This window comes from Pteropus alecto, unplaced genomic scaffold (genome assembly GCF_000325575.1).
Source record: "Pteropus alecto unplaced genomic scaffold, ASM32557v1 scaffold22, whole genome shotgun sequence".
NCBI lineage: Eukaryota > Metazoa > Chordata > Mammalia > Chiroptera > Pteropodidae > Pteropus > Pteropus alecto.
The window spans coordinates 17,877,793-17,893,826 of NW_006434839.1; the positions used below are offsets into that span (position 1 = coordinate 17,877,793).

The 16,034-nt window shown below is 34.9% G+C and overlaps 1 protein-coding gene and 1 pseudogene across 1 annotated transcript; both read right to left on the minus strand.

Moving 5' to 3' along the window:
• Positions 1-2,658: 2,658 nt before the first annotated feature.
• Positions 2,659-2,777, minus strand: LOC112478745 (annotated as a pseudogene).
• Positions 2,778-6,305: 3,528 nt separating this feature from the next.
• On the minus strand, positions 6,306-13,056 carry LSM8 (LSM8 homolog, U6 small nuclear RNA associated). The gene is made up of 4 exons (XM_006910577.3): positions 12,900-13,056; positions 11,790-11,830; positions 8,784-8,911; positions 6,306-6,580 (listed from the first exon to the last, which is right to left on the minus strand). The coding sequence occupies exons 1-4, from the start codon at positions 12,928-12,930 to the stop codon at positions 6,490-6,492; spliced, it is 291 nt and encodes a 96-aa protein (XP_006910639.1). The 5' UTR covers positions 12,931-13,056; the 3' UTR covers positions 6,306-6,489.
• Between the last annotated feature and the right edge of the window lie 2,978 nt (positions 13,057-16,034).

Sequence of the window (16,034 nt, forward strand, 5' to 3'; positions counted from 1 at the left end):
AGTTCACACTAAAGTGCTCAGCCTTTGTTTCCAAAGCATTCACCCAGTTCAGTCAGAACTTGGTGTGGAGCCCAAACCATCACCTGGACATTCATGCTAGATTCCCTTTGAGAGCTCTGTTCTTGTCCACGAAATCAAGGCTGGGACTAGAGTGAGGCAAGTGGGACACACAAATTAAGGACTGCTAATACAAACAAGATTAAGCCATCAGATTCAAATAGTATTGCAAGGAAGAATCAGTCTCCTTTCTCTGCTCCCAGATGGTCTCCCCCAACAACTATGTCCCACGTAGTCGCCTGCATCAGGCTATGAAGATTTCCATGTCATCTTTTCCCAGAACAGTGGGGGACTGTTTTCCTTAGGCTTCTACTACTAATGTTGACCATTCAAGTGAAGAATTGCACCTAATAACAAAAATCCCCAATGTGACTTGTGTCTCCACCACAAATTTAGCAAAGGCTGCCATGCTTTCTAAGGTTCAACAGGGTTCTCTGAATCTAAAGGGCCTGAGCCTGTCAAGGAGGATTCATTTAAATCCATCCATGTATCAGTATCCAAGTATAAAAGTTAGTTTCCGTTTTCTAAGACCGTTTGGGATCAACATGGAGACTGAGCATTATTCTCATAAAGATCATCATTTGCAATGTGTGTAGATAGAGAAGCAATAGTTTTCAAATCAGAATTGACCTCTGATAGCTCTCTCCTATTAGTATGATTGGCCACTACTAATAGAGATACTAAATTTTTTACATGTAATCATAAATGTTATCTAATTTATAATATATATACAACTTTCGTTACAAATGATGTAGTAGCTGAGCAAGTCATGAAATTACAAACCACAGACCACCTAATAGACATTAGGATTTAAAATATTTTGTGAAAACTAAAGAACTTTGAAACCTTAGGAACTGTAAAAACAAGTCAACTTGAGAGATCTAAAGACTTTTTTAAATAAAAATTTAACTTTAAAGATAAATAAAATTAATTTAAAAAATTTTAGCTATCATTACGACCTCTTTCAGATCATTTTAAAAAATGTTACATAAGCCATATTGCAGCACTCGGCAACTTGTATGCTTATGAGTTTTCCTCTTTGTAAAGTACAATGATATATTATAATCTATGATTTTCCTAATATGAGGAAAATTAGATGAAAAGTAAGATATTTTGTGCACATGTTTGGCATCAAACAGAACACTTTATTTTCCTGTCTGCACTCCTCCCACCCCCCGCAACACACACACTCTTGTTTTTTTATACACGACATAATGCATTGTATTCCCCCAGCAATCTCTACCACCCACCCCCACCCCTGGATTATTTTCCTTTTAATATATTTCAAACATAATAACAATTTCCATTACATGGTATTTGTAAAGCCAGTATGTGGGAAAAGTAAAACTTCAAAATTTGTTTACAGTATAAATGAATTACCCCAAAGAGAAGATGAGAAGCCATATCACATAGTTTAAAAAATAGTGGAGTAGAATAGGATGGGATTTTGATCCCATTTTTAGCAATACTTAATCTGTGCCACTCTGGCAAGCAATATGTCTATATATTTTTTAAAATATTGAAATAAAAAACATGAACAAAAAAGATGGATGTAAAAGGGTATAACAAAAAAGATCGATATAGAAATTAAATGTTTTATCATTTTTTAATGCTAAACCTAAGAAAAGATCTCTTGGAGAATAGTTCTCAAATCCTCCATTCACCAAATGATGACACTAGGCACAGATGGTACAATGTTAGCTAATGATAGAGAACTGCTGGTGAAATCTTATTTTGCCTTTATTCTTCATGTTATGCAACCTACACAGACTCTGCAATCTTAAAACAGAAAAAAGGCTGAGAAAATTTAATGCAAATTATATCTACTTAAAAAGACAGTTTTTAGTTGCTTTATATGAAACCGAGTTCCATTAAGTTATATCCTAGAGTTCTGAAAGGATTTGGTGAAATAACTCATGACCTTGGATTTCAAATCTTTTGAGTCAAGATGATTTGGTTGATGTACTATAGACAGATACAAGCCTCTCAAGGACAAGAACTTGTTAATATTGTTCCCTGATTTATCCAGCTTCAAGCACAGTACCTAACATACATTAATGGCTTGACGAATGCCCCTGACAAAATTCCAAAATCTGTTTTGTTTTGTTTTTAAGTTTGTGGACACATGAAAAAGGAAGCAGTGATCACTAGGAGGCAGCATTAATTCATGAAGACCATCCCAACTATGCCTGTGTCACCTGATTTCCCCACTATAGAGGAGGAAGATCACATCAACGCATTTGACTAAATTTCACATGAATAATCCTTGTAAACAAGATGAGAATATGAACTAAATATCTTGCAATTAAATGAATTTGTAGTTGGATGAATGAAAACACTACACTATTTCATGAACCAGTGTCAATCTGGACGGAGAGAGCTCTGCCTTGTAACATTTTTTCAGTCTTACATGTAAACAGTAATTTTTATCCATTTGCCCATGACTTAAAAACTGCAAACAACCCAAGTTTTTTAATTTTATTTGTTTATTTATTTATTTGTTTTATTTTATTTTTAGGGGAGGCAACCCTTGGTTGACCTCACAGATTGCAAGGACCTTGTCATTTTATAATCCTGTTTTTTTGTTTGTTTGTTTTTTTATGCCTACAGCACCTGGTCTTTCTAGGTAGTCTCCCATCCCAATACTAACCAGGCCCGACCCTGTTTAGCTTCCGACATCAGACGGGACCGGTCTTGTTCAGGGTGGCATGGCTGTAGATCTAAATTTTTTAAAGAGCCCCAAATTAGTAAAATAAAATATAAAATTAGTAGAAGTAAATTTATAAAATGAGGTATATAACTACGCAAGTTTGGAATGAGAGGTCCCGTTTTTAACATAAAAGACTGAGTTTTCATTTTATAACTCGAGTCAAGAGTATATGATTGCCATAAACGAATTTAATCTCTTACTATATATTTGTTAAAATTTTCATTTTATTATACATATCTTCCACTTAACCTGAAATCCTCATAATTTATATATTCCAGTCTCTTATAGAGAGGACAGCCAAGTGAGACTGAAAAACTAAGGTAACAAGACCCATGTTTATAATTTTTTTACATTGATTTTCGAATACCTAGAGTAATAGCTGTTTATTATTATATCCCCCAAATCAAATCATACCAAGTTTTAAATGTGGTCAAATTTCATTTGTAACAACCTTGTAAGACAGGTATTATTATCACTGCCTTAAAGGTAAGGATTATGAGGCATAATTAGGGATTCATCCAGGCATATAACAAACACCAGCTCTTTTAATAATTTCACCACAATTTCTTTACTTAGCTATTTACCAAGTATTCCTGTTTGCCCCATTCCAGATCTACTGAAACACAATAATGAGAGTAGGGCCCAAAAATATTTAAAGTATTGCAGGTAATTATACTAAAATTGGCCCACAGTGGAGCTTTGGGAACTGCCTTAAATCATCTAAGTATTTCTTTCCATCAGGCTTCTGACAGATACTTGACAGCAGAGATTTAGAGATTATGCTTTCTGCTGATTGGCAGTATTATGTAAGGAGTACAAAGCCCTGGTCGAATTGGAGCCCTGTTACTCACAAGTGTGATCTCTTTTAAGGCACAGAACTCTGTTGACCCTCAATTTTCACATACATAAATTGGCAACTTAAAAGCACTTAGCCTCATGCCTGGCACCTGGTATGCACTCAGTAAACATGACCTGCTAATTTTGAAGGTGAAATCCAGAATATACTATGCTACCAGTTAAGGACTGCTTTATAACTCTGGCTACTACACAAGTAGGTTCCCATGCCATTATGAAAGGACTATACACATTCTTGTCTCCATGGGGAACGCTTTGTGTTCCATGTCTGAGAAAAATGTTGACATAAGCTATATTTTCAGTAGTATTAACTACTACTGAAAAGTTTTCATCATACTTGTATCTTACATGAGGTTAAAATTTCAAATTTTATAAAGGAGTTAATACAGGATATTTAAGCAAATATTAATATTTATCTTTAATATCTTATTCTTCTGGCATCAAGATTTGTAATATTTAAGCCTAAATTGTCAGCATGTAAGGCAATATAACTTATCAAAGTGCTCTAACCTAAAAGCAATGTTTTAAAATACTATATTAGATGGTATCTTTTCAGTTAAAAAGAAATTGTCCTTTTTTGCAGTTAATTGCCTTTACAAAACTTAAGTGAAAATGTTTTGCCAAGAAAACGTTATTTCTTTGATTCATTATAAAGCTGGGCTCAGATAGTATGAGACACAAAGAACGAAGATAATTATAGGTTAAAAGTGATTTGAGCCTCTTTATAAATAAGAAACTGATTCCAAAATAAGTCTCATTAAATAATATAGAAAACTTGACACTGCATATTAATCATGTTACCACTCACAGTTGTGATTTCCTTACAGTGCTCTTGCAAAGAAATCCAACTTGAATTAGTTGAGCATAAAAAACTTCCATGTGGAACCAGGAATAAAGAATTGCATGTACCATTTGGTGTAGTTTCATTAACTTCCCCTACCAACCATTAATAAATATGACCAATTCACATTTCGAGAATGATTTTTCTGACATCAAGAAAATACATCTTTATAAGGAGTTCTAGATTTCAAAAGACTACATCATATTAGAAACTCATTACTGTGAGGAAGGGCGACTATGTTTACTGGTTTATATGTAATTTGTGTCGATATGTCAAGTATGTTGGAGAAAGATCTGACTCTGGACTTTATTTGTACTATTAGAATACAGTTAGTTCACTTAGCAATTGAGTGGTCTTTATTCCTTACTTGATTTTTGAAATTAGTTTACCAATTTAAAATACCTTTATTAAAATAGTCCCTGATTAAACTTGCCTGTTCGTTTTACCCATTTTGCATTATTTTCATTTGATTGCAAAACCGATTATAAAATCTTATATTACAAAAGCCACATATCGGTGAATAGCCAATACTAGCTAATCTTCCTCTAAGCCTCCCAGACAGCCCTGAATATCAGAACATTGACCGAATTATTCTGGAAAATGGTGCTTGATGACCAATGAAGAAAACCTATCTTAATGGTTCTCTCCTTGACAAGTCTTGTTTCTGTGAAATAGTGAAGATATCTTCTCTGAAAATGTTTTGTGTACCAAAATCTATGATGTCTAATAGTTTTAATTGAAAAATACAAATTAAATCCACCTCTAGGCTCTGAAAGAATCCATTCTAGAAGTCTTTCTCATAATTTATACAATTTAGCTGCCACTCTTCGTATTTAATTCAATGGTCAGCAAACTATGGCCTGCAGTGGAATCCAGCCTATACCTTTTATTGCAAATGCAGTTTTATTGGGACAGCCATGGCCATTCATTTATGTATAATCTATGGCTGTTTTCATGCTGCCACATAGCTGAGACACAGACCATATGGCCCTCAGAGTTTAAAATATTTACTATGCATCTTTACAGGAAAAGCTTGCCAATACCTATTTTAAACACTTTCATTAAAAAGAAAAAAATTACTTGTTTGAATTATAAGGATACAAATATTTTTCCATTTTCTTCTTATCACAAAGATACACTTTGGCCTACATATGAGTCGCTAAGATTTTTTGACTACCCTGGATATCTGAACACTACTTATAACATTGTTTCTATGGATTTTTTGAAAAGTATAATCAACCAATTTTAAGAAAGTTTTAGAAACAGCCTATTTGTAGATGAGGGATATTATCTACTTAATTGATTCCCCCAAATAATCAAAGAATAGGCCTGAAATGCTCTGAGAAACCTATTTACTTCTTTCGAAACCAGGTTTATGTAACCAGTGAGTCATAGAAAGTTGTTGACAATAATAGCAAGCATTGCCTCAAAACAAACATAAGGTTTATTAATTCACATTTAAAATAACAAAAATACTCCTCTAATACTAGTAATTCCACAATTCCTAAAATTAAGAGTTAAAATGGCTCTTAAGACTTATGGAATTAATTTTTTCAGATAATATACAACTTTGTAATTTTCTTTTTCTCAACCAAACACATTTTACCCACACTTCTAAACTGTTAGGGAGCAACCTTAGGCTGTGATGCTCTTAAAAAACAGATCAAAGCAACACATGTACCCTGCATGTGGTATTTATATGTTTGACTTATATAGCCCACAAACTTCTCTTTTCAAATAGTTTTCATAAATATTAAAATATCAGAATTTTTTTCTAAAAGTTCTCAAAATAATCACTAGATATTCGTATTATTTAATTAAAAAAACGAGCTACCAAACCTATAATTTAGGCAAAAATTGTTTATTCAAGAGTGTAAAAATATTTTAATTTACATACCATATTACAATGAATCAATATGGAGTCAAAACTGCACAATTACACATTCATTAAAATTCCACACATCATCCTCAGAATAATCAGTCTCTGTACAAAGATTTACAGATGTCCAATGCATGCAAATCTTCCTCAGTGCGCTACTGAATTTAGAGGTTCTGCTCGAATATTTCCCAAATCAAGTGCAGAATCTGTTTCTTCATCAATTTCTCCAATGACTGCACTGCAATTATGTGAGGGCAAAAAAATGTTAAAACAATCTCATTTCTGACTAAAACTGAGAGAACAAAGTAAAAAGAACTACTTAAGGTGAAAACCGAACTTTTTCATGAGGTAGTGAATTGAGCATTTAAGCCAAAAAACTCAAGAAATATTATGAAGGCAACATTATTACAGGGATCAATATTAAAAGACAGAATTCATATAGTGTGATTGGATCATGAGTCTGTGAAGGAAAAAGACACAAATGGGATAGATATGGTATGAAAACCCAAAACTTTCAATCCTATGATTTCAACTCCAGGGACTATATCGGGGGGACAGAGGAGGGAGGTTCAGCAAATAAAAGTGTCTGTTAAGAAACTTAAATGAACTAAATCCATCAATGGTATATAACATCTATAAATATCCTTTTCATGATTTCTTGGTTTACTCAATTTGAAGACCAAAAATTACAGTTGATTATATACAAAAATAATATAATAGCAACAGGTAATTAGGTATCTAACAAATGATTTTTTGATGTGATTGGCTTGAGTTAAAGCCAGTAAACTTTTCCTTGATTTAATACAAACATAATTTCTATATTATTAATTTCACTAATACCATGCTAGGTAACCAAGCCATGGCTCTCTGGCTGGATATAGTCTTTGTTACATCCAGACCACAGGGCATGTATGAAACATTATCCCACAAAAAAATGGTTTTTTAAATATGTTTGGTTTTAATAGAGTATTCTGTAGATGGATATTTTGAATACAGAACTTGCCCAATTTTGCTTTAAATTACATAAAGCCTTTAGTTCTCTAATAATGGAAAGTACCAAACTGGGAGAATATATTAAGTTTTCTCAGTAGAAAACTTAAGAGTGCAAAGATCTTAACTGCTCTCTTAAAAACTTAGTATCATTTGAAATCCTTATAGAAAACAGTAGAGTGCTGGTAAATGTTTTAAAACTAGCTCTTCAAAGAAAAATGGGGAGACTGGTCTGCAGTGTTTACCGACACCCATAGAGCAAATACTATCACTATGGCCAACTTCAAGCTACCAAAGAAATATCAATCAATCAGCTCGCAAAATTCCTGAAAATATAACAATCTCCTTTCGTAAGCCAGTACAAGCTGGCTTTAGCACAACCCTGGGTCTACAGCAAAGTTTTAAATTTTTTAAAATTAAAATTTAAAATTATGTTGTTTAACTTAAAGCAGGAGAAAATGTCTTAAAATAACTATTATGCAGAGCTCCAATATAAAGAATCAGTATTGTTCTGGTCAGGAAACCTGGGCCCCACCTGCTCTGCCTTCCTCTTATTCTTTATAGCCCATTTTATAACTTCACACCTAAAAGTCTTCTCTAGAGAATATTTTACAAAACCTTTTTATTAAAGATGAAATTTCTCCATCTAAAGATGATTTTTAAGATAAATAATTCAAATGAATAGTATTCCTTTATCTTCTATATCCTACCTGGCCCCCAAAGTAATGAGATGCTAATGTATTTTTTGCTGCCTTCCAGCCATGTTTTAATTCTATTCAGTTCTCACTAGAAAATTGATTGAACAATCTTCTAACTGCTATAATGGCACTGTTTATTATAGTAGCTCCTGGCCATATGTAACTATTAAAATTACAATTAAATAAAATTTAAAATTCAGTTCATACCAGGCACTTACCAAGTCCTCCATAGCCATACATAGCTATTCCATAGTGTTTAATGCAGATAACATAACATTTCTACCATCCCAAAAAGTTCTATTGAACAGTTGCTCTACATGGTTGCAGCCATTTTTTAAATTGCTACCACTAAAATATATCTTCTCAAACTGCCATATCAGTGTCACAAGTTAGCTGAGGCCACAGAATAAACAAAGGACATATTAAGTATGCCAATTATACTACAAAAGGAGAAAAAAAAAATAATGGATAAGTACTTATTTGTAAATTGAGCTATATTATAGAGATTTCAAACCCTAGCTTTGGTACAAGTAAATTTATATTCCTCTGAAATTAGGAGTGTTATAGAAGAACACTCTAAGAAGCCTCTCTAATAGTGTTCAGTATAAGGCAGGGCCCTTTCTGGACCCTATCCAGGCCACTTAACTATTTGAAACATAGGCAAATCTCAGTAAATAAAAACCTCTTCTCCATATAGCAAAGCAGTACACCTATAGTATATGTAACCTGCATTAAAAAAGACATTTTACTTACACATTGTCTCCTCTTACGATGTATAACCCTAGTACCACTTGTTCTACTCCCTGTGAAGAGCTGAAAACTCGCTCATGGCTCTCATCCAAAATCAAATTAATGGTCTGGTCAAAACCTTTTAGTGTTCCCTATAAAAAAAAAAAAAAAAAAAATCAAGAGAAAAAGACAAATATTCTGGTTTACCTGAATGTGTAAATTCAACCACACAATTTTCATTGCTGGGTACTCCAACAGAAGTACCTTTTTTACATATAAGTCTACTGTAAAACAGAATACCTCTTTATAACCAACAGTATTCTTGGGCACAAAACTTACCTCTTGATTTTTTTAAGGGGTAAAACAATTACACCACACATCTGACTAGTGTGCAGAGTTGTTGAGTTAAAAAGTACATCTATGTACCAGTGTATTTCCAAGAAAGTAACATAAAAGCCCATATAGTCCAGTCTAGGAGCTAACGTTCTAAAGACACAAATAAAACAAGTAAAATTTAAGGAAAAACTATACATATATATGTGTATACACACACACACACACACACACACACACACACACATATATTACATAATATGCATATATATGAATGTACGTATTTATATGGAACCATACATATTAGCTATAGCAATGTTTAACAGTATCACTCCATGCTACATACTAGTACAAGGCCCTGTGCTTAACAAACTGCACACATTATCTCAATAATGTGTAGATATAATTCCACTTCAGAGAAGAAAAATCGAGGCACAGAGATTAAGTAATCTCTCAAGGTTCATAGGTAGAAAGTAGTAGAGTTAGAGCTGGGATCTAAACCCTAAAAAGACAGCTTCAGAGCTGGACCACTGTATGACTATAATATACTAATATGAACAAGAAAATATAATTTATCATTTTTCAGAGATTCCAATTAGTACAATATATATATACAAACTTCAATTGGTATTAATAGCTAATAATGAGTACTTTCTATTTGCCAGAAAGTGTTCTATGGGCCTCTCATGTATTTACTTATTTAGTCCTTCCAATAATGCAATCAGCTAGATATAATAATTAGATAATAATAATCAGAACCAGAACTTGAAGGAAATATTCAGATAAAATTTTATCGAAGAATCCTAATTTTGAATAAAGAAATACATGGGCCTAGTGTAACCTGTCTCAAATGCTATTCAAGTTTCTGAAGAAACATCATTTACGGTTTTTTGGTTGGTTAAATCTCTCAAGCTCACTATCAAACTGTTTGTTTTAAAAATTAAGATATATAAAATTAGAATGAAATAACGAAAAAACAATAACCTAGAATTAGGAAGAGAATCAAAATACAGCGTATGTACTATACTAAACTAGATAGCAAATAGCTATCACACCCATACATAGCCTCTTGACTTTATTTTACACATATTCTATCAAATGATCCATGTGTCAAAGAAATACAGAACTACCGAACTTTAATATTCAAAAAAAAATATTTTTTTTAATCTCCCCTCCCCGCCACCACCACTACCACCCCTGACCTATGGATGTTGCCTTCTCCCCTTAAAAACTAGATCTCTGAAGGTGGGGCATCTCCTCCCACCCGCTCGCGGCACACACCCGGGGCCTGGCGCACCAGGGGTATGGGCTGTGGCTCCACTAGGGCTCAAATCCAGGACCTACTGCGTGTAAAGCAGATGTGCTAACCACTACTCTATGGAACCACCCCCTAAAAATGCTTTTTAAATAACTTTCTTCTTCTATAAAATGAAAATAATTTTCTAATTTATTATCTACTCTTTGTTAAAAGTAGAAAAAAATTTAAACTTGTTTTCACAAAATAAAAAAATACTTGCAAATATTTAACAGCAATAGGCTTCCTGAAGGGTTGAGATTAAAATATTTTGAACTGTCCTTATTTGACAAAATATAAAAAATGCCTAAAAGAAAACATGATTGTTCTCTTGAGTAAGAAGGAAGCAAGGCAAATGGCTTTAGCTTTGGAGTCAAAACCAATTTAAATCCCAGTATGGTTCTGCCACTTATTATCATGTGAGTTTGGAAAAATGACCCATTTTCTGAGCTTTGTTCCTTACCCAGAATACAGAAGCAATTATTCTTCAGAGATATACTGAAGAGTAAGTGATAATAATACATGTAAAATGCCTGGTACATAATATAATTTAATAAATGGCAAAGTCTAACGCTTTGGTCATAAATTCACTTAAGGACCAAGAAAAATCACAAGGATTGAATAGAAAACAAAGAAACAAAAACAGAACTGCAGAATGGGAAAATAAAATATTAAATTATATGAATTAGATAATTAGAAAACAGAGAAAATTTAGCTGCCTTAAAATTTTTTTTTTGGAAAGCAAACAGCCATATGAATTAGAAATAAAGAAACAGCTAAGTAACTAAAAATCATAGGATAAATTCCTCTGATCAAGAAACAGGTCAAGAAAAGAATCCAAGATTTTTCTGGAATTAAAATAGATACTGTGATAAAAGGACAAATGAGATGAAATAAATTTCGGGTTCATCATCATTTGTCCTACAGAAGTCATACAACCTAAGAATAGTCAAAGAATATTAATACAAGCCATAAATGTTCATTAGTCTATATATGTAGTATCTAAATCATAAAAAAGTTTCTAAGAAGCACATACAAAATTTCAAAGAAAATTATGATTTATGTAGTGACTATCAGAGCACTAAATGAGGAAGGAAATAAAAAATGGAATCGGAAGATAAATATAAATACAGCCAGATATCTGAAGACTAGACGCTCTCTGAGGGAAGACTCTATTATTATATTTAAACTAGCTCTGAAAACCATGTAACTTACCCTCTAACATTTATTAATACAGAAAATATGGATCAGCAGCTATTTATCACAGATAAGAGCTGAATCATAAGAAAACTATAATGTAGGCATACTGCAGTGCCTACCCATTAGAGATCTGAGGTTCTACATTAAAATTTATAACCTATAAGCCTCCAAGAAAACAGAAAATGAGTATGTCAAATACTTACCACAATCATTCTCCCGTCAGAAGTAATAACAGCGACAGTTCCTGATAATTGAATCAAGGAAAGCAATTCATGGTAAGGAAGTGGTTTGAATTACTAGGGAAAAGATGATAGAATTAAGATACATTTAACACAGCCACTACATTCACAAAACAAAAATTTTAAGTGTCGAACTTCTTCAATCCCTTATGATAATTACACAATTAGGAACGGAAAAAATAGAAAAAGAAATTTTTTTTCTGTATGCGACCAGTATAACATGTCTTAAAACAGCTGGGCTGTCTGGTACTCTTTTTACTGAAGACTATTGTCACCCTTGACTTTGAGCAAGACATTTCCCCCTTTCTTAGACTTATCTATCTCTAAAACAAAAATGGATTACTGCTGAATTAATCAATGTTGAGTGACTTCAAGCTTAAGACATTGTCTTCCAGGACATGGCTTCTGGAACTCATAACTATAATCAGTGTATCATTAAGTCTGTAGTATTTCACTTTTGCCCCGAATTTGTATGTGAGCACAATGTAGTGTTTCCGCCCTGAGACTTTAAAACGTTAACAAATGTAGAGTGCTTTAAGATTCACATAGGCGTTTTAAAATTATTTGCCTCGTGACGATCCATTACAACAGCAATTATTATTTTCATTTTATCAACAGAGAAGTTGAGCCCAAGTGGTAAAGGGTCAGAAATTCATTTTGTGCACCACCCTTAGTTTTTGCTATCCTCGAACAATGAGCAAAACCTAAGAATAAAACAAGTACATGGATTAGACCACAGTTGCCGCTGGGATTGTTCATTTTATTCCCAAACTTCAACGCACAGGCCCTCCGACAGTACTAAGGATGAATACCTGATTTCTACAGAAACCGGGAAAAGTTCAGAATAAGAACCTTTTTAAAACTTAAAATTAAAAGGCGCCTGGGCCTGTAGGAGAGCGCCGGTTCCAGCCCCGGGACCAGGATTGGCAGGTCCCGGATCCTTAACCTCCACATCCCCGCCACGTAGCGGCGAGGAGTCCCAACCGCCCGCCGATCCCAACCCGGCCCTCTCCAGTGTGGACGTGGGCCTCGCCCTGGCTCCGGCTAGCGCCGGCGGCGGCCACCAGAGGATACGATTGATGTAATTCTCCAAAGCGGACGTCATGATGCTCGGCCCGGACACTCCGGGAAACACAACAGCGTACGCTACAAATGGAGTTAAAAAAAGAAAGAAAAAAAAACGCCCGCCAGCAACTCACGGCGACTCTAGCCGATTGGCTGCAGCAAATATCGCGAGAATTACAGCGCCATAGCTTCCGTGGGTTGGGGATGAAAAGAAACAGCCAACCATACCCGTGAGGCCAAGCGGTGACGAGTTTATTGCGCGTGCGCAGTATGTTTCCGCGGATTTTCCCGGCGGTAATGTGGGAAGCCGAAAGAGACCAAAGCGAGCGGGAGGCAGAATGGAGAAAGGTTTCTGAAGGTGGGGTAGTGTGAAAAGATGGGAGAACGAGATTCTTAGCGGAGTCAAAGGCAATGGATAGAAGTTATTAGGGGAAAACGTTGAGGAAAGTTAGGGGAAACGGAATAAGGTTTTCGTCACGAGTGAAGTAGAGATGAATGCGTTCTATGAAATGTAGGTGTGGGGAAGTGGAATCCCTAGTTTTTGACCACAGGGGCCGAAAATTAATCTTTCAGAAGCTGAATGGCCTAGGGCAAAGTCGTGCATGTTGTGATCATACGGTATAAGTCTCTGGAGAACACACCAATAAAGCATGTTCGCACAATCTGCATTTGTCTCTTAAAGTGTTCTAAGATGGTATTCACTTATGTAAGAAACAATCCAAACAGGGAAAGGTGTGTGAGCGTCAGAAAGCAGTCTTAATTTTACCGCCACAAGGTCTCCCTGTCCTTAGGATTAAGTTAGTAAAAGGTCTGGTGCACAGCCCTGGAAATGATTAAGGAAAAGTCTAGATAAGCACCAGGCTGGGCTCTAGTCTTGGCTCTCCTAAGAATTGTGTGGGTGTTCTTGAACTAGTATCATCAACACATCTGGGCCTCAGTTTCCTTAAATGCTGTCACAGCTATCATTTCGGGTATTTCCAAATGTTACTAGAAACGTAACTTTATTTTACTGTTGTGCTGTAACTTCAAAAGTTAAAAAAGCATCTATATACGAAATACCAGCGAGAGCTATTTCTTTTTTTTGTTCTCCAAAATCTCTTATTTGTCAGGCTTGTGATTTCTTAACTGAAGAATTGTGTGTTTGAAATAACATTCATGTCAGCAGTTTTCTTCCTAAAAGTTAAGCATATGTTTTTGTTACAACATTCCCACAAAACTCTACATACAGATTACTCCTAAATGTTAATATTTTATAGACTGAAACTTACTCTGACCTATTTGCAACTACATATAATCAAGAATGAGGTTGTGAGTAACCCTGTATTTTATGAAAGTTTATGGGAAAAACAATTGTACTGTACCTAGGAGATTTGCGGCATATTTGACTAAAAAACTTAAATACTATTGTTTGTAACCATCTTTCTCTGTGGCACAAAGTTCTTCTAAATTCTGAACTTCCTAGAATTTCCTCTGTGGAATTAAGGAAAACATGAGTTTCTTCAACCCAAATTACTGTTTACTTCATGCGTATGTTTCTTACTCATTATACTGTCCTCATCATAAGGTGAAGGCCTCACTGTCAGGGTGAGGAGGAGTGGTACATGTTTAACCGTTACTGAAATCTTAAGTCTTGATCAAGCATTCACTGGGTTCTCAGCCTCCATCTGACCAATGAACATGTTCCATGGTTCTGCTCCTGTCTTCTCTGGGTTTTGTTTTGTACAAAGTCATTTGTTAGTAAATGACAGAGCCAGTCTGAACCTAGACAGTTAAGCTCCACTGCATTATTGTTACTCAAGGGAAATGCCCAATAGAGTGAAGAAGACCATCATGTAAACAAAGGTCATTTAAGGTCATTCAGATGTGGACATTTGGGGTTCTTCCTTCAGAGTCCTTCTTAGGTAGTTACAAAGGGGCAAAATTAAACACTTGTCTGCCCGTGGTGCATTTATTCCATTTTTCTTCAATATTAGGCATCTGCGATGTTAATATTAAACTTCTGTAGCAGGGTTTGGCAAACTATAACCCTTAGGCTAATTTTTTTAAAAATAAATTTTATTAGAACACAGCCACACTTATTAATTTATATGTTATTTATGGCTGCTATTAGGTGACAATAGAAGAGTTGAGTAGTTGTGTCTGAGTTCATATGGCCCACAAAGCCCTAAAATATTTACTCTCTGGCTCTTTACAGAAAGTTTGCAGACTTTTGTTCTCTAATGTCAACAAATGAGATTTTTAAAGCTCTAAAAAGATGCAAAACTCACTTTCCCACCAGGAAGGTGAGATAATCCATCATCTCAGCCTCAGGTATTACTATAATGCCCCTTTTGACCAGCTTTGAAATATGATTGGGGTCCATTTTTCTGAACTTAACAAGTTGCACCATGAATAACAACAACAAAACCCGTCAGATTAGACTTCCTTCCGAAGAATGTGTTATTTCCTCCCTCTCTCCCTTTCTATTGGAATTTCAGTCTAGAACTGCTGGAACTTATCCCAAGTCATTGCCCCATGTGATAATAACTCATGTAATAGGATTTTTCATGCATAAAGATAATGACAGAAAATAAAGAATGATCTGAATTTTAACATATGCATCAATAACTAAATTAAAAACCACAGATGTGTCATAATAATGCAGTGGATTAAAAGAAATTCTTAGCAGAGAGTTTTTTGGAAACGAAAAGTGGTAATTCAAATTAAAGACAACTTTACCAGGGATATTAATCATTGTTTTCAATTGTTCAACATCAGAACTCTTTATTTCTTGAGAAGCCCCAACTTTATGAGTTTAAGTGGGAGTGGTGTCAGCATAGGTACTCTATCCTGGTCTTTCTTGCAGCTAGAGTGGTCTAGGCTCTACTTATGACTCTCCCAGACTTAATTGGGTGCTACAGAGAACACAGTCCGTGGGTCAGAACAGTTGTAGCAAGAGCAAGTTCATAATGGAGCCATGCCACTGATGCTACTGGTGACATCCAGGGCATATGGGCTTGCCAGAAGTATTGGGGCCTGCAAGCTTCAGCCTGTATTGTTTAGCAATGACGTCCACAGGAACCCGGCTTTGCTGTGTGTCTGGGACATGCTACATGGCTGTATAACTTCTGAGTCTTATTCCCCAGCCTGTCCTGTAATTATGTA

What these genes read in the sequence shown, in the direction of transcription:
- LSM8 (XM_006910577.3), bottom strand. Translation starts at nt 12,930, where the DNA reads ATGACGTCCGCTTTGGAGAATTACATCAATC. An exon ending in TTTGGAGAATTACATCAATC is followed by an intron (nt 11,831 to 12,899) that starts GTATCCTCTGGT and finishes TTCAATTATCAG; the next exon opens with GAACTGTCGCTGTTATTACT. An exon ending in CTGACGGGAGAATGATTGTG is followed by an intron (nt 8,912 to 11,789) that starts GTAAGTATTTGA and finishes TTTTTTTTATAG; the next exon opens with GGAACACTAAAAGGTTTTGA.